Source organism: Ambystoma mexicanum, chromosome 4p, assembly GCF_040938575.1.
Source record: "Ambystoma mexicanum isolate Mex_15411 chromosome 4p, UKY_AmexF1_1, whole genome shotgun sequence".
NCBI lineage: Eukaryota > Metazoa > Chordata > Amphibia > Caudata > Ambystomatidae > Ambystoma > Ambystoma mexicanum.
In genome coordinates, this window is record NC_090927.1 from 285,538,085 (window position 1) to 285,557,067 (window position 18,983).

The window sequence follows — 18,983 nt, forward strand, 5'->3', positions numbered from 1 at the left end:
TCCAACCCTCCAGTCTAACGAACATCGCTCCCTTGAATGCCAGATCCCTCTGCAATAAGACCGCAGCTGTCTTGGACATGTTCTTCCGACTCAACCTTCATTTCCTCTGTGTAACCGAAACTTGGATCCCCCTTCACAACTCCTGTTCCTACCTCTCTCACCACCCTCTCCTCCTCCTTCTCTCATGTCTCTCATTCTTCTGGTCGTGGCAGTGGCAATGGTCTCCTATTCCACCCGAAATATCTTTCATCTACCTCCTCATTGTGTCTTCCTTCCCTTCCTTCGAATACCTGTATAAATCCTTTTCTTCCCCTCACCCTATTGCCTTTCTAAGTATCTACAGACCTCCTGGCCCCCTCTCCTCCTTTTACGATGACCTTGACCACCTCCTCCCTCTTATCTCCCTCTCCCCCTCACTGTACTTGGTGACTTCAACCTTCACCTTCCCACTCCCCCTCAGCCTTCACCTCTTCTTTCTATCCGCTACTCCACCACATTTTTACCTAAATTACACCTAGACACACCAAGGAACATCAAGACGACGTTACCTCATCACACTATTACCAGGAGCACCGCTAGCCACATTTCCAACATATGAACCCACCTGCCCCAGCCTTAAGCTCAGAAATCGGACCTCGCTCTAGGCTACACTTTCACCTGCAGCCTGCATCCAACAGAAACCACACCAGTCGCCACCCCAACACACCGATGAACCTTCACAAGAGTCCCCCAGCCACCAACCAAACCACCCACTACAGCAAACGTAGAAGCCTGAATCAAGCCAAAATTAACACCACTGCGCCAATCAACCCCACACAATCTCTTAAAGGAGCCTTAGTTAATGCCAGGTCTCTAGATGCCCACGCTATTGACATTGCAGAAATCATACTATCCAATAACTTGGACCTCCTAGCAGTAAAAGAATCCTGGCTGCATGCCACAGCAGGCCCCTCATCACTACTAGCCATCCCTGACAACTACTCCATCATTAGAGTGGACAGACCTACAACCAAAGGAGGAGGCATAGCCCTCATTTTCAGAAACTCACTTGACATTAGACTAGTCCCTTCACCACCACTCGCCTCGTGTGAAATCCCCTCAGCCGAACTTCAAACCTAACACAAGTACCATCTCCATCCACCTAATCTACAGACCCCCGGGGCCCATGGCGCCTTTGAGGAAGACCTTACGACCCTACTTTCTGACAACATCAAAACCACCTCACAAACTCTTATCCTAGGAGATCTCAATTTAGGCTACAAAGATCCGAATGACCTCGCTAGCCACTACATTGGTCGAATATGGTTTTACCCAAAAAGTTACCAAAACTACACATGAGAAAGGTAGGACCCTCGACTGGGTAATAGACTTAAACTGCAATGTCTCAGTAAATGACATCGTACCTCAATTTTGGACTGACCACTACCTTATCACGCTCAAACTCAATTTGGACATAGCACTCAACAAAACCTGTCCTTTAGCACCATCATGTCCCACCAAAAACAAACGTAATATTACGGCTGAAGCTATCATGCTCTTCATCATCCCCACACTTGACGAACTAACCAACACTAATTACCCTAACGTCCTCGTAGACACCTACAATTCCTCCATGCTCAAAGCCATTGACCTAGTAGCACCTCTCAAAATGCGTAAAGGTAAACCAATAGCCCATGTTCACTCATGTTTCACCCCTGAGCTGAAAGCACTCCACTCGGAAAAAAGAAAACTCGAAACCCTATGGAAACGCACACCTTTACCAGAGAACAAAACCAACCTAGTATCCATCTCTGCTAAATACAAAAAAGATTACCCGCACCAAACGCAATACTTACAATAACAGAATAAACCAAGCAGGCTCCAGAACCAAAGAATTCTTCACCATATTGCGAGAGATGGAATCACCCAATCCACCTCCCGACACTTGCCAAAAAGACAAACCCTGGTGCACGGACATCCAAAATGCCCTCACAAATAAAATCACTAATCTACAGACCAAAATAGCTGGCAAACGTAGACTTCTCACCAACCAGGCCTCCACCCAGCCCCCTACCGACATTCATAATCACTTAACATTGACACCACAGCCTCTGGGCTTCAAATTCTCTAAGGTCTTAGTACCTGCAGCACAGAAAATCATAGCCTCCTTGAAACCTTCTAATTATCAGGGCAACAGCTGTCCAGTTCAGATCATCAAAGATGCAGCCAGGGACCTGGCACCATTCATCACCAAACTTATCAATTCTTCATTTTCTAGTGGCATAGTACCCAGCAATTTGAAGGAATCCTGGGTATTTCCATGCTCAAAAAACAAACATTAGAGCCCTCTATTCCTACAAATTACAGACAGATTACCACTGTCCCGTTTCTGCTGGACAGGGTTGCATATCTATAAATTCAGGACTATCTCGAAGTCGGACCCGGCAATCTGGCTTCAGACCACAACATGGGACAAACTGCCCTTGTTGACTTAAAAAGCTAGATTGACGACCTTACGGACAAAGACAAGCTTGCCATCTTGCTCCTTTTTGACTTGTCTGCAGTGTTTGACCTGGTGGATTACAAGGTTCTTTGCAACCACCTGGCAACAGCTACCTACTTCTCCAAGTCAGCCAACACTTGGACTGAATCGTTCCTTCACAATGAGACCATGCGAGTCTTTTCGGCCACCGCAGCAGCTGACCCCATACCCATCACCTGCAGTGTTCCCCAAGGCTCCTGCGTCTCGCCCACTTTGTACAATATTTTTCCAAAGCCTTTATTTGATGTACTGGATCGTCTGGGTGTCACCAGTTATGCAGATGACAACCAGATACTCTTACCCCTCACTGGCATCTATGACAGACGTAAATTGCGTAGACAAAATCTACACCATCATTCAGGCGTGGATGGCCACCCATGGCCTATGCCTGAATGACGATAAAACGGAACTATTAATAGTAGGTACCACAGCCAACCTAAACAAATTAGGCCCTAATTACAACACATTCATCATAGATGGTAATAACATTACTATTGCCAAATCAGTAAAAAACACTTGGCTTTTCTTTCGATGCCACCTCAAACCTCAGCAAACAAGTAAATTCAACCTCCTCAGCCACTGCCTATACAGGCAAACTGATAAGAACCTGCAGACCCCTGCTTTCCACAGAAAGTTGCCTCACATTAGCCAGAGCTCTCATATGCTCCAAATTGGACTACTGCAATGGCCTGTACTTGGGTGCCAACAAAACGATAATAAACAAACGCCAGACTCTGCAGAACAATGCCCTCAGAGCTGCCTTAAACATACCCAGAAATGAACACATCTCGGCAACAAAGAAACAACACAAATGGCTCTCTATAAATGAAAAGATCGAACTTAAGTCACTGTCTCACCTTTAAAGTGCTGAACCATACAGCCCCCCCCTATCTTTCTGAAAAATTCACTAGGAGATCCTCCATTCGTATCACCAGATTTACAGACACCTCCTGTCTAACAGTCCCAAGTTACAACCTAAAAAGGTCTGGGGGCTCCAGTTTTCCCAACTATGGAACTCCCTCCCTTCTGACATCGGAGCCATACAAGTATTTGATAACTTCAGGAGAAGCGTTATCCCTTGGATACTGAGCAAAATCTAACCTACTGTCGCCAAGCCCTACATGACCTCCCACCCTACCTAGTGTACACCTCAAATGTTACCTGCCTGTACTTTGCCCTGTTTCCATTACAATGATGTATGTACTATAAGCTTTGCACGATCTGTATGCCGTGTATATGCTACCATGTATGAAAAGCTCCCAGATATCCCTGGGTCAGGCGCGCTATATAAATAAAATAAACAAACGTCCTCTCCCTTCTTCTCCTACTCACTCTTCTGGCTCTTCTGGCTCCACTCTTGATCTCCTCTTTAATTATCCCTTACTCCCCTCTCCCCCTCCATCCACTCCTTTACCCTCCTTCTTATCCTTTTCTCGACGAGACCTCTGCAACTTTAGCCCTTCCCTCTTTTTTGACACTTGCTCTTCTTCTCTTCCCCCTCTTTGACTTCTTCTCTCTCAGCTAATGAAGCTCTATCCTCTCTATCCTCCTCTATCTCTTCCAGTCTCGATCAACTTTGCCCCCTCTCTTCTTTCTGTTCTACTCACAAACCTTCCCAACCCTGGCTTTCCCCTCACCTCCTGTCCATGCGTCGTCGCCTCGAGTGTCGCTGGCTCAAATTCCCCTCTCTATCCAACCAAACCTCTTATTTCTCTTACCACTCTCTATATGACTCCTGCCTCAACTTGGCTAAATGCTCCTACTATTCTAACCTCCTCCACTCCCAATCCTCTCATCCTCGCTGTATCTTTCAAACCCTTTTTCGCCTTCTCTCCCACCCATTCCTGACCTCTCGGCTACATCTTCCCCCTGTCCTTCTGATTTCGCTGACTTCTTATCTTCCAAAATTCTCTCTTCGCCAAAACATTAACTGCTCTCCTTCCTATTCCCCTCCTCCCTCCACTCCCCCTCAGCTTGCATGTCTGACTTCTCTCCAATCACTCCTTCCGACGTGTCTCTCTCTCCTCCTGACCAAATCTCATCCTACTGCTGCCCCTTCCGGTCCCCTCCCCACCCTTCTTATTCTGAAGATTTACCCTACATAACCTCCTTCTTCAATGTCTCTCCTCTGCCACCTTCCCTTCTGCCTTCGAACACGCTACTCTCATCCCTATTCTGAAGAAACCTTCTGCCAATCCCCTTCTTGCATCCAACTTCCATCCAATCTCACTTCTTCCTTTTCTCTCTAAAATACTTGAATGCCTAGTCTATTCTCAACTCCCCGCTTTCGTCACTAACCTTTCTCTGTTTCCCCCCTCTCAATCTGGTTTCCGCCCCAAACACTCCTCTGGAACCGCTCTCACTTACATTCTTAACTCCCTCCTCTCCGCTCGCTATTCAAAGCAATCCTCAGTCCTCATCCTCCTTGACCTCTCTGCTGCCTTTGATACCGTCGATCACCACTTACTTCTCAATACTCTTTCATCCTTTGGTTTCAAAGGCCCTGTTCTCAACTGGCTCTCCGCTTACCCCTCTCACCACTCATTTGCGGACTCCTGGGGCGGTCGTACCTCCCCTACCCCCCCCTTGGACTACGGTGTTCCCCAAGGCTCTGTTCTCTGACTTTTCTTATTCTCTCTTTACACCTCCCTTCTCGCCACTATCCTCTCTTCCTTCGGGATTTCTCACCATTTCTACGCCGATGACACCCAGCTTTTCCTTTCCTTCTCTTCCTTCACTCCTGACCTCCACCTTAATCTCACTTCCTGTCTTACTGCCATTAAAAACTGGATGTCATCCTACTATCTCTCTCTCAATACTGATAAGACTGAAGTCTTATTCTTTCCCTCCAACACGCTTCCTCCTCCCTCTCCTCCTTCTATTCATTTCCCCTCTCCTCTAATCTTCCCATCTCTACCCATGCTCGTAATCTAGGTGTTCACTTTGACTCCTCCCCTCCTTTACCCACCATATTTCTCTTAGCTCTCGCGCATGTCGCTACCACCATTTCAATATTCGTGAAGTCTGCTCTTCTCACCTTCCATGCTACAAAACTTTTAATCTCCTCATCTTCGCTCGTCTTTTCTATTGCTCTTCTCTCCTCTTCGGTCTCCCTGCTTCCCACCTCGCCCCCCTCAAATCCCTCTACCAGTCTGCTGTTCGTACCCTCTGTCTTCTCTCTACTCACGACTCCATCTCCAACTCGCTCTCTTACCTTGGCTGGCTTCCCTTTCACTCTGAACTTAAATTTCACTTCCTCTGTCTCGTCTTTAAATTTCTCCATGACATTGCTCCCCCATATCTCTCCTCTCTTCTTTCATTCTACACTCCCTCCCAGTCCCTCCGATCTGCCGATCTCTTCCTACGTTCTGGTCCCCCATGTGCCTCTTCTCGTTTCCGCTCCTTTCAGCTCCTTGTCCCCCTACACTGGAATTCCCTACCTCCTTCTATCCGCTCCATCCTCACCTACTCCTCCTTCCAAGCTTCCTTGAAATCTCTCCTTCTCAATTCCCCACCCTGACTCTCTCCTCCCCCTTTCACCTTTCTCTCTTCCCACTATTTTCCCCCCACAGACTTCTCTTTACCTGCCCCTTTCCCTCTTACGTTTCCTCCCCTACTCTTGCTTCCTCACTCTATTCCCCATTTTGTCTCCCTCTTCCTTCCCCTTCTTCACCCCCACTTCTTGTTTATCCTCTTAGGCAAATTGTTCTACATACTGTTTTTCTGGTTTGATTCATGTTTTGTAATTTGCTTCTACTGTTATAATTTTCTATGTATTCTTGTTAAATTGTAAAGCGCTATATAAACACAATAAATACAAATACTACCTGGACTTTATCGATTTAGAGCAGGCTTTCGATAGTGTTGACAGGGAGCAGCTATAGGCTAAGCTTGACCGTTGGGGCTGTCCACTAGATCTGATAGGCGCCATCAGAGCCCACTACTCTGAGACCTCAATGGAGGTGAGATTATCAAGAAGGGGGAGATGACTGGCAGAATCAAGACATATAAGGGTTTAAAACCGGGAAGCCCTCTTGCCGCAATCATTTTTAACCTTTATGTCTCTGATCTGTTTGAGTAACAAAATTCAATTTTAGCCTTTCCCCCGAAACTCAAGGATACCCTGGATAAGGTACACGGATGGTTTGGTCTTTATTCCCCAAACTCTGGTGGGTCACCAGCTTAGATTAACTAATTTCACAGAATAGACATCCTCTATAGCCTAATAGTGAACATTGAAAAATCAAGCATTATGGTCCTAACATCAGTTCATAAAAGATCGAAAAAAAATAAATAAACCAAAAACAAACCTCATGGTACTTGGAGGGAAAGAGACTACCAGTGATCGATTCGATTACATATCTGGGGATTTTGGTTAACCAGAGATTTTGGTTAACCAGAGCGTGGACGAAAGACCCTGGTATGTAAGTCTTAGAACGAAAATGAAAATACTGGCTGCCCAAGGTAGGGCACTCCATAAACAATTTGGGACATTTACAACTGGGCCGGTGGTAACATTCTACAAACAGATAGTAGTCCCGGTCCTAACATACGGGCAGAAGCATTGTTGAACCTATCTTGGGAAGTGTGGGGGATCCTGGAAGGGTGGTTTTGGAGTGGAGACCTTGCATTACCGAAGTCCCTACCAGTTACCATGATTAGGTACAAGTTAGGACTCTAGTTCATGGAATCGATTGTGAGGTAGACCATCTCCCTCTTTAGAAAGTGTGTAATGTTGGATTATCTTCCTCCCCCTTTGAGGTATTAAGCAATGTGTTGATATCGCAACAGAACTGGTTAGTGGAAAAATGGCAAAAAAGATGCATAGACTGGCTGACTTATTTAACTATCCCACTAGATGTGCTGACATCGAACCCAGATAAGGTCAAGAGAAAACCAAAACTTCAGGATTGGATCGAAACACAGACGACCAGATCTAAATACAAACTCTTGCTGGATTTATCTTTTTAAGCAAAATCATTGAACCATCTACCTGTCTATTCAGAAAAATGTCCATCTCCCGCCCATCGAGATGTGTTCATGAGGTTCCGGTTTAACATGCGTGGAAATGGGGTTCCGGGGGTTGTAGGTTTTGTAAGCAGTGAGATGCCATTGCGTCACTGTATAATTTGATGGTGATATGTGGATCTATGTTGAAGATAAGAACCAGATATGTAGTGGACTTTGTTAAAAACCTAAGCACATTATCAGCCCGCGAATGGTGAGAGCGATTATTAATTGGTGAAAAAAGTTGTCTTGTTTTGGCTGCAATTGAATTTATGGAAGAAATCTTATGTTTGGGGATATAGGTGGGGATGAGTATTGATTACCAGGACAGATTGTTGTAGAGATCTTTGATGGTAGAATGAAATGATTTTAGGAAGATATTTATATCTGTTTGGTTGTGTTGTTCTTGTATATGGAGTGACAAGAATTTGTTAAAGGTTTTCTTAATAATCCATAAAAAAATGTTTTTAAAATATTTGAAGAAGACACAAATGACGGTAATATCAGAGGGAAACTTGCACTGCGTGAGCCTGACGTCAGAACTCGGAAAAATGTAATATGTGGGAAGTTATACTTGTTTGCGATTGGAACTACCATACTATCATTGAATGTAAAAAGCATAAGGCCCGGCAATTAACCCAAGCCACAAATCGGGTTTCTCGATGGAAGGTATTATCAAAATGTATAAGCATATTTTGTCCCTGTGATCCTTTGTCCTAGAGGCCCTGGCCATGAGAGATCTATAGTGGTTGGACATCCTAGAAGGTACCTTCGGGAGGAAAACCTTATCTCTCCCACCTGTCGCCCCCATGGCCTACTTGGAGCTGGAATTGGGGTTCACTTCCCTGAAGGCACAGGCAATGACACGGAGGATTACTGTACATTAAATTCAGGTTGGAGCCTAAATGTCCCTTACTGAGTCTATTGGAACATAGTAGTGAGGCTGTGCCTTCGGTCAAAATAATACGTGACTAAAAGACACCATGAAGAGTGTTTTCGATTGAGTGGATACAAGATTTTGAATGTGGTACCAGTTTCACTGTGTTCAAAAGTATCTATAAAAGGAAGATGGATCACCGAGATTGGTTGAAAAATTTGACCCACCTGGAATCCTTATGTAACTATAAATACGTTTCTGGGGTTTCTCACAAATGCTTACAAACCCAGCGTTATTTAAGTGCCCAGACCCGCTGGTACTCTACGAGTAAACTAGCTCCCTTTGCTCGTGATGCAGGGCGCCTATACGAAAGGAGCAGCAAACTTGTCTTATTTGTATAGAGCAGGATAAGCGGGAAAGCCCACTTCTTTCCGGCCTTCTGCCTGTAACCGAGTATATGTATAAAGGTGAATGTCCTGTCGTCATTGTCATCAATAAACGTCTTGCGTTTGATGCTCTGGTGCAGTTTGCTCAATGTTCTATGACCTGTAATGTATGCTCGAGTTTGAGTTCTAAGTTAAAATGAAACTAAAATAGTTGTAGTGTTAATGTCAATATAATTGTTTAATGTATTTGTAAAAGTTCATTTATGAACTAAAAACAAATAGACCATTTTTACAAAACTGAAAGAACGATGGCTCCTAGTAGAACAGATCTGTCTGTACAGGCCTGAGAATGTGTTAATGTGCAGATCTGCCATTTGCAAAGGCTATTGAGGACATCCTCCTTCCCTGGTGAAAATTCCAGTTGCTCAGTTACAAATGGTTTTGCTTGATCCAGTTGTTAACTAGTGGCGATTTGGACAACATCTGGCCTATTACTGAGAAAATTCCCCTTGGAGGTGGTTATTGCTTTCTAGTGGTCTATTGGTTTTAGTTGGTGTTTTGTTTTAGCTATTAGAATGTCCTTGTTTTTTTCCGCTGGATAATCGTGGTTCTTCCATTCACAACTCTTTCGTGAGTACGCAATCTATTAGTTACACCGAATTCACGCTTTACTATTGGTTTATTCCAAGCCCAGCTGAAATGTCACTTTGGAAGTATTCATTAAACGTCAAGGTTGCCTCAGTAACTGTTGTGTGCATGATTGATGTATGGTGTAAAAGTTAAATTGTATCGAACTATGTGAGATTTGTGGAGTAAGAAGGGGGATGTGCGTTGCAAAAATATTTTGGGGGAAACTTGTTGGTGGCATTTTTATTTTGTTCCCTCTGATACAGAGTAATTCACTCTGGATGCGTGATGTAACACATCAACATTGTTGGTGTTCGTGTTCCTTTTTGTGAGTTAAATCCGTGCGCATTGTCCTCAGTTGTTTCACGTATAAACTGAAATCGCGTTTCTTTGAATGGCTGTCGTGTTTCTTCGTGTGTGTTGTGTGAAGTATTCTACACGCATTGGAGTGCGACTGTCGAGGAAGGGGTGTTGCTGCAAGGCTGTTATCAGGCACTTGTGCAAGTTACAACATGAACTTCGCTCATCAGTATTTTCCTTTCCTTTACTAAGGAAGAGCACCAAAAGCACACAGGCGTGTTCAAGGGAATGTCTCTGCATATGGTAGGTGCCTTTTGCTTACATCTCTTCCCTCGGAGTGCAAGTCCAGTGGGATTTTGGCTGCTGCTTCGTTGTTGACGATTAAGCGAACGTAAGCGCAGGATTGCGTGTTTATTGCGGTCATGCTTGAACTGTGAAAAGGTGGGTACAGCCTCGAGCAACGACGAGATCCAGGAAGTCGTACGCCTGTTTTCCCTTTAATTTGTATTGCTGGCTTTTTGGCTCTGTTTATTTGAGGAAAAGGCTCTTTCCCTAAATGGTTCATGGGTCCACATATTATTTCTTTTGATGTAGCCGAAGTAGCCGTTTGTGCAAATAATGAGAATTCCAGATTAAAAGACGTTGGCGCAGACGGTTACAGTGCCCTTATGGCTCGACCAAGGGCAACAACACAAAGTAGCAATCGACTATCTTTCTATCACTTAAATATGTGTTTTGGCTGCTATCCAAAGGTGATTTGGAGCGTTTGTCACCCCCCTCCACCGCTCCCATTTTTGATGTTAATTATGTCCCATGTCGTCTTTGAATGTACAAATCGAAGGGATTAATATTTAACTCTCAAATGTTTTTTCTCTGCGTTTAAAGCGCTCTAGTCGCCCAGCCGCTCTTCAGCCGCACTGTATTAATGCGCTGCAGTAGGATGTGTAATAGGGTGACGCCTATGTAAAATAGTCTATAGTTAGCTGCATGAAACGGCAATAACCCGTTCCACGGTGCCACTGAATTTTACCCATGTGCCAGCAACTTCCTCCACTTGCAGGGTTTGATAGAACGGAGATCTGGCATCTGTTTGGTCCTCCTGCCTCTTCAACCCGCGAGCCTGTTTAGTTGAACAGACGCTGCTATCAGGATATACTTTTGATTCTAAAACAGCTGCCTCCCATCCAGTACACACGTCATATTGCACCACCCAGGCTTGTTCGGACTTGGGTAAATGTGTATTGTAATGCCATTTCTGATTGCATTTTTTTTAAAGATGCAGTATTATGCAGTTATTTCAACAGCTCCAATTTTTTTGCTATTTGGTTTTCATAATTGACCAGAGCGGTTGATAATAGGCCTAATGCCAAGCCAATGCTCATTCTGTACCTTTTCTTCACTGTCCATAATTGCAAGAACCGTTTGGTCCTCTAGAATGGACTCTGAATTGTAATTCGTGAATACCTTTGTTATATCATTGATGGAAAGTGGGATTACTTTAATCTCATGTCAAAGTTGAAATTGCTGCACACGTAAGTGCTTGCTTATGCGAGTGTTTAAAAACGTCCCCCATTCGGTATATGCGACATCGCTGTACGTTTTCCAATTCATCTCTGTGCTCTGCAGGCCCTGGTTATTATGGTTTCAAACTTTCTCCATGACAGATCTCTACCCTATGCACAACTATTTAGCCTCAAAAGAACTGAGCTCCATAAAGGATAAACCAATTTTGGAAAAACCACAAAAGGATTTTAGAGGAAAATTAAGCAAAGTCATTAGAAAGGGAGGAGGCAATGGGTATTGGCTTGGGAGGTTTGAGCAAAGATTGGAGGTTAGATTAAGCTTGCAGGGCTGATTGCTAAGGGAGAAGATTTGACTTGTGACGTGGGAGGATTTGGCAGTCCAGAGCAGCAAGGGAATCTTTGTAGGCTAGCCGTAGGGAAAGTGTCAGTTATTTGCACCAGCATCATTGTTTGTAGGGTCTGAATTTCAGAGGTGATCGAAGGCTGAGGACTGGGACGCGGAGGTGGGAACTTGCAAACAAGATGGTTTGGGTAAATGGAGTCATGCATGCAAACACAGAGGATTCTCAAAAGAAACGTTTCGTCAAGACAGGCTTTCTCCTCCTTGAAACAAAGTTCACTTTGCTTGTCAAACACCCAGTATTACCTTCATTCCCAGTGACTGCTGGTACTTGTAGTTCCTTTTGTTACTCGTACAGTTCAATATCTCAGTATCAGGATCTTCTCTGCCATTAAAAGTCTCTTACTGCAGAGGGTCTGATGCAGCAAACAAAACATAAAAGTTCCTTTCCTTTGTCAAGATTCTTACATTCATGAGTTCACGATTGGTCACCCTCCTTTGGGCTTGGACCACGGGTCCCCCACGTCCAGGCTCAGATCCTTTTTCACACAATATTCACAATTTGGTCTCCCTTATCTGTGCTCGGACAATGGATCCCCCTCTTCTGGGCTCAGATTCCTTTTGACACTAGAATCAAAGGCTTTCGATTGTGCATGTGATTTTGCATGACCCATCGCAGGACCACTTCGTTGTACAATTCTTTACAACTCTTTAACTTTCACTTCTGCCACTTCTCAGCTGCATATCTTACAGAGACCTTTGATTGGGCACACACACGGTGCTGGACCACTCTGTCTCACAGCACATTCAAGGTTTTGTTCCCACTTCGCCAGCTACAGGCACTTTAGGGATTTAAACAAAGTTCTTGACACACAAGGTGTTATCCTACCTTAGCTTCCCTCGAGTCACAGGGTCTCCATCTTTTACCCTCAGTGATGAGGTGTTAGCGGGTCCTCAATGGGGATTCACTTGAGGCCCGGTCCCCAGAACCTGCCCCTCATCCACCTGGTTTTCTGGAACTCGCCCAGGGAGCAAGCACTGATTTAAACACTACCAGAAAAGTGTAACTGGATTGTTGTTGCCCTCGGGCATGGCTTCCCTGCTACACTGTAGTCCCCTTTGTACTCGTAGGCTTCAGTGTCTTTGAAGTCCATACCCCCTTCTGCCTTCCCAAGGTTCTCCCACCTGCTGATTTCTCCTTCTGGTCTTCACAGTTCCTTCAGCATCCCCTGCTTGCTCAGTGTGTGCCTGGGTGGCTGACCTTTTATACTCTTTGGAAGAGTTGATTAGAGTCAGGTGTGAGTAGTTCTTTTCCTGCTTGACTCTGCCTGATGACATTATCAGGACAACATGAAGACTGCCCATAGGAATCCATTTCCTATTGATTCTTATGGGTAATCCTCATGACTCCCATATGCATCTTCTTTGGCCTAGTAGTTGGACTTCTAAAATGGAAGTAGGGATTGTGGGAGTTGTAGGTTTTCCTGGAGATCATGGAAAAACGATGTAGGTTTTTGTCAGGATGAAGGGGGTAAATGTATTGTGATGGGTAAATGGATTTTCGATTGGGTTTTAATTTCCCTGGTCGTTTTTCTCCTTTTTCCTACAGAAAGGTACTGAGGTATGATGGGACTCTGATGTCAATATCCCATGACAACTGAGGGGATGTCGGGTAGGAGTGTATCGGAAGGGGAGGAATACCATGTCTCGCTCGAGGGCGTGTCTCCCATAGTCCCTGAGGACCCCCTGCCCAGGTAATCCTCCCTCGCTCGCCTGCCTCCAGCATTGGGATCCAAGAACAATTGCCCCCCACTCCCCCCCAATGCCACCTGAACAAAGGATCCCCGAGAATAGCCTGGGAGAAACGCCTCAGGTTTCTCAAACATGATAGTGGTCGCAGGCCAGGCTGCCTGGCTTTCCAGGAGCCCATACCTTTCTGCCAAAGCTCACTCATTTTGTTTGGTGCGTGGCTGCGTGCATACACTGTGATACCTGCTCTGCTTTGGGTTCAGCGATCCACCCTGAAGGTGCGCTCATTGATGAATTGTCTGAGTGTCCTTGCCTCAGCGAGTGCACCAGGAGTTAGGGGAGCCGAGGAGAAGTAGGTGAGCGCAGCCAGTGCTGTGTACAGTGTGTGGACCTACCTGTAAATTGGAGAGGGGTTTGCCCTATCTATCACAACAGTATCCGTTGTTGGCTGTTGTGTTCAAGAGTCAGAGACACAGAGAAACCCATGATAGTTAATGGGTACTTTGAGCAAGCCTCTCCAGTATATGTTCGGCAGGGATCTTTAAAACAATGCATTCACAGTATGTGCCCCTCAGAACATGTCAGTGCCGGGCGCAAAGTGTTTTTACTTCATTGTCCCGCCCAGATCATGACACGTGTGTGTGTCCCTCTGCCACACTTCAGTGCTAGTGTGCATGGCTTAGCATGTTTCAGCATCAGTTTGTGTGTGTGCTCTCGGCTGGCCCTGATCGTTTCAAATATCAGTGTGTCTTTGTCTTCTTAACTATAATTCAGCTTCAGTGCCGCACTGTCCGTGCCCCTCTACCCTTCGCACGTGCCTGTCCGTATCAGATTATGGGTGTCTAAAACCTCAGTACATGGCAGTACACGTGTGTGTCTGCAACATGTTTCAGCCTCCGGAGTCCAGTCCGCACCAGTGTGTGTATGCACTACAGCATCTCTGTGGCCGCACGTTAATATCAGTGTGTCGTAGCCACGAGCATGTGTCGGTGCTTGTGCCCCTCTGCCCAACAACCATGCCAATGAGGGAGCATCAGCCTGGGGCTCACACTTTAGTAGATGCCAGTACTGGGGAGTGAGCCCCTCTACGTCGCCACACATGGGGCTCACTGTATATGCCCCTGACCAGCGCTTGTCAGTGGTGTATGTGCCTACAACCAATCACACAAGCTGGTAGCTCAGTGTGCATGGGCCCGCTTCCGAGCTGGCGCTTCAGTGGTACGGTACCCTGTCCATCCACCACAGCTCACACACAGCCAGTGCCTCCACAGCCTATTCCAATGTCTGTCTATGAGACAGGGGCTCCCGCCACCCTGTGGTGCCACTGCCAACTAATCAAGTACAGAGTGTGTGTGTGTGTGTGTGTGTGTGGACTGTAAACTTTGGATGCTATAGCACAGGGGCTGTTGTGTGGGTGTACTTCAAACGATTGACGATGTGTTTTGTGATGTGCGTTACGAGCCATTTCTGAAAAACCTCTATGAACTGCTGATACTTATTGAGATTGATATTTTATTTCTATCGCGCTCGTACACAAGTGTTTCAGAGCGCGACAGGGAGGGGGAACAGGGGAGAACAAAACGGTGATCTTACTATGCCCAGTGACATTGAGAACGCGCAAGTGCATGGGGGAGGGGAAAAGTGCATGGAAGGGGGGAGAAGTGGAAAGTGCGAAGTTCAGGAGAAACAGATAAATAACAATAAATAATAAAGGCAACACAGTGGTAGTGCAGCCAGCAATTTGCAAGTGCTAGGTTTAAGGCAGTAGACCGGGTAGGTCTGATAAGTGCAGGAAGAAAAAGGGGCGGGGGCTGTATGGGTACAGATACAGACCCCAGTGCAAGGGGTGGCCTGGAGGCAATGCCGGAGGGTGGCAATGTGAGCAGGTACCTTGGCCCGGAGGACAGAGGGTGGCCAGGTGCACGGTGCCAAGAGAGTACAGATCAGCAGGGGAGAGGGGGAGTGAAGGCAGAAGAAAAGAGAAAGGTCTTGAGGTGCTTCCGGAACCAGAGATGGTTCGCCTCAAGTTTTAGTAGAGTGGCAGGGAGGCTGTTCCAGAGGGAGGCCTCAGTTGAAGACAGAGATCTACCCCCAGCTCGTTTCTTTGAAAAACGACTGACCCTGAGGGAATTGGAGGTAGAGGAGCGAAGAGCTCGAGAGGGGAGGTATTTGCAGAGGGATAGCTGAAGGTATTTTGGACCCAGGCCCCAGAAGGCCTTGTGGACAATGCAGAGGGTTTTGAATGTAATCCTTGCATCCACTGGGAGCCAGTGGAGAGGTTTCAGAGCTGGAGAGATACGATCCCAGGGCTTGAGGCCAAGGACAAGTCTCGCCCAAAGGAGCCGTTTTACCCCTTTTGCTTAGAGTTGACCATTGCATGATGGCCTCCACTTTTCTTGGCTCCATTACGTACTCGATCAATTGCACCGTGGTGGCATGGAATGCACATTTTCTCGAGTGTAGCATGCAAGTTATCTTTCTAGAGCTGCTGAAGAGCCTTTTACATGTATTGTACATTTTCTGCCTCAGAAGCATATTGTCTATTTAGATGTCAAAAATTCCCTGTAGCACTTAATTAAACAAATGGTGGACTGAGGTGGGATGTGCATTGCATAACCCACCTGATAACTTTAAAAAAAAAAACAACTCTTTATTGAACAATTCACGTCTCAACAACAACGTGGCCACACAGTGCAAATTACAATGTTACAGCTGGTTCCGGACATGTTTAAAGTCGCAACATATTTCTTTTGCATAAACACTCCTTTCTGCCCATGAACGCCTGGGGGCTGTACATTGCCGACCAGGGGTACACCAGGGACATGAGATACGAAGTCACCAATCAATCGGGCGGGTACACCTGCACAGAAGGATAAAGTACCAACCTCCCCCTCTCCCCCCCCCCCTTTTTGGGCAAGCAATCAGTCCGGGTCTCTGTGCCGTGACAGAAGATAGGCGGAGAAGGGGTTCCAGATATTTTTGGGCCAGTTCAGTTGCCTGCAGAGGTTAGCATATTCTTTGTCCGTGTCTCTAGGCCAGGTCAGATCTTTAAGCCATGTACTCCGCTTGGGGGGAGGGGAGTAATGCATTCGTCCATTTCATCAATATGCAGGGCCGGCTGCGATCATACAAGTCGAAACCAGCTTCTGGTACTGTTTTGGTAACCCCAGGAGCCATCCAAACATACAGCACATCAAATCACAATGTTTTGACTGCCCCAGCATTTCAGACATGGTTCAGCCAACCCCTCCCAGAAAGGACGCAGTTTAAGACATGCCCACATCATATGTAGGAAGTTGGGCGGGACAAAGTTACATATCGGACAAGATGCAACTTTAGTGCCATCAAACTGGTGCATGCGGGCTTGGGATAGGTATACTCTATGTAATGTCTTGAGCTCTATCAGTTGTAACCGGATATTGAATGCCCCACTGTGCGTGCCATCACAAAGCACTTCTCACTGTTTACCTGTAAAGGTCGACCCAGCGTCCTTCTCCCATTTCTGTCTACACTTTAGTGCTTTCCGGGGGAAGTCCTGCTGGATCAGCCTGTAGAGTGCTGAGACCACCCCCCTGCTCCCGGGACAGCACCTGATATATTTCAACAGTGGGGTAGTACGTGGGATTTCTGGGAACTTTGGGGACCATTCCCTGAATGCGGCTCTCATTCTAATTTACTGCTGTGAGCCCTCCCCCATCTTTTCAGCAAATAACTCCTGCGTTAGGAAGGACCCGTTTGGATACATGTCCTCTGTCTGGCTAATTCCTGCCCCCCCGCCAGCCTCAAATAATGGCTTCATCACATGTTGGCTCTAGGCTCCCTATGTTCCAAAGTGTGATAGCCGGGTCAAAGGGAAGGTCTACCCCGAGCCTCTTCAGGGCTCTTTTTCATGCATGCACTGTGCAAGCAACGGGATCGAATTTGCATTTATCCGATACTCTGCAGGAGATCAGCAGCCCCTGGAGAGTGGAAGGGTGCACTGAATGTTGTTCTATGCGTGCATGGGGGTGGGGGGGGGTTCTGAGGGCCAGGCATCCACAGGGATGCAAAATATAGCTGAGCAGCCAGGAAGTACAAATCCACATCGGGCACGCTGACAACCCCCCACCCCCCTTGTCCCATGGGAGGGTTAGTGTTTCCCAGCTAATGCGAGGGCTCCACAGGGTGCCAGGCCAGCCTAACCAGTAGAGCCTGTATGTCTGCAAAGTAGCTCATCCCTGGTCAGACTGGGATATTCTGAAAGATATAGGAGTTTGGGGATCACAATCATCTTGGCCACTGCAATCCTACCCAGCAGTGAGCGAGGGAGTTTACACCACCTATCAACCGTAGCTTTCAGAGTGTGTAGATATTTTACATGGTTGTCCTCAAGCAGTGTTCCGGCATCTGAGCTCACCAGCACCCCCATGTACGTGACCGCTGACTGTTCCCATCTATATCCCTCGGTGTTAGGTCTTTCAGTCGTGGCCTCATTCAAGGGGAGTGTAATTGATTTAGCCCCGTTGATCCTGAGACTTGAAGTGCAAACTCAACTCCCTGACCCACCCCCCCAATCGCCAGCCCCAAATTTACACGAAAGCTGCGCAGCATGGCTGCCATTACCTCTGTCACCACAGCAAAGAGCAAGGGTGAGAGCGGCCATCCCTGCCTGGTCCCCCGCCCCAGCTTAAAAACACGTGACCGCGTGCCGCCAATATCGATACTGGCATTCGCCCCAGCGTATAGCAGGCGTACCGCTGAAGGATAATGTTTGTTTGTTTTTATTATTTATAATGCACAAGCATACCCGAGGGTATCAGGGTGCAGCCTTTATAAGAAATTGCAAAGCTTGATTACAAGTCATAGGATATACAAAGAGAACAGTAAGTTACACCAATATTATATACATATCAACAATGAAGTCCATGGATATTATGTACATATAAACGAGTGGGACAGCCTGGCACTGGAGTATCTTTGACAGCCTACGTTTTCAGCCATGAAACTACCTTGGATCGGAAGTTCTGGTAGGGCAGGTCTACTCTGAGATTAGGCGGTAAGGAGTTCCACAGTTTGGCTGCTTTCACTGGGAAGCTGTTGCCCCCTATGGTGGCACGTTTAAAGTTAGGGACAGAGAGGCAGTCTTTGTAGGCAGTTCTGGTAGGTCTCAGGGAGGACTGTCTATGGAATCTATTGATCAGGTAAGTAGGGGCAGCGTTGTTGTGGGTTTTGTGAGTGAGCGATGCAGTTTTTAAGAGAATTTTGTCGTTGATGGACAGTTGTTCTGTTGACCGAGTCCTGAGATGTGATCTCTTCTGGAGATGCCCAAAGCTGCTCTGAGAGCGTTATTTTGAAGAGTTTGTAGTTTGCTAGTGGTAGCCTTGGAGGATCCCAGATAGAGGGCGTTACAATAGTCCAGGCGGTGACAGTATAAGGGCTCTAGCGAGGGTAATGCAGCTGGTGTCAGATAGAAATGGTTTAGCTGTGTGGATTAATTTACACGTTAAGGCCGTGGATGAAGCCATGGAGCTCACCTGTCTTCTGAAGGAGAAATTAGAGTCCAGGTAAAAACCCAAAGTTTTGACCTCCTGTCCAACCCTGATGTTGCCATCGATCATGAAAGAGTTGTAGGCAGGGTCAAGTTTCTTTAAGCTGGACGTAGTGCCTAGGATGA

At 46.4% G+C, this 18,983-nt stretch overlaps 1 protein-coding gene across 4 annotated transcripts in view; it reads left to right on the plus strand.

The window, feature by feature from the left end:
• Positions 1 to 18,983, plus strand: part of CD2AP (CD2 associated protein) — a 1,227,366-nt gene that overhangs the window by 317,660 nt on the left and 890,723 nt on the right. Inside the window, exon 1 of one of the 4 annotated variants that reach the window (XM_069605840.1) lies at positions 9,939 to 10,021. The exons of 2 other annotated variants lie outside the window; for them this stretch is intronic. Coding sequence is in view for 1 of the 2 variants with exons in the window: in XM_069605838.1 (XP_069461939.1) it covers positions 10,007 to 10,021 (15 nt within the window). In the remaining variant the exon portion in view is untranslated. Of the gene's footprint in view, positions 1 to 9,938; positions 10,022 to 18,983 lie in introns of those variants that run through there. One more of the 4 variants, XM_069605838.1, reaches the window with a different exon arrangement.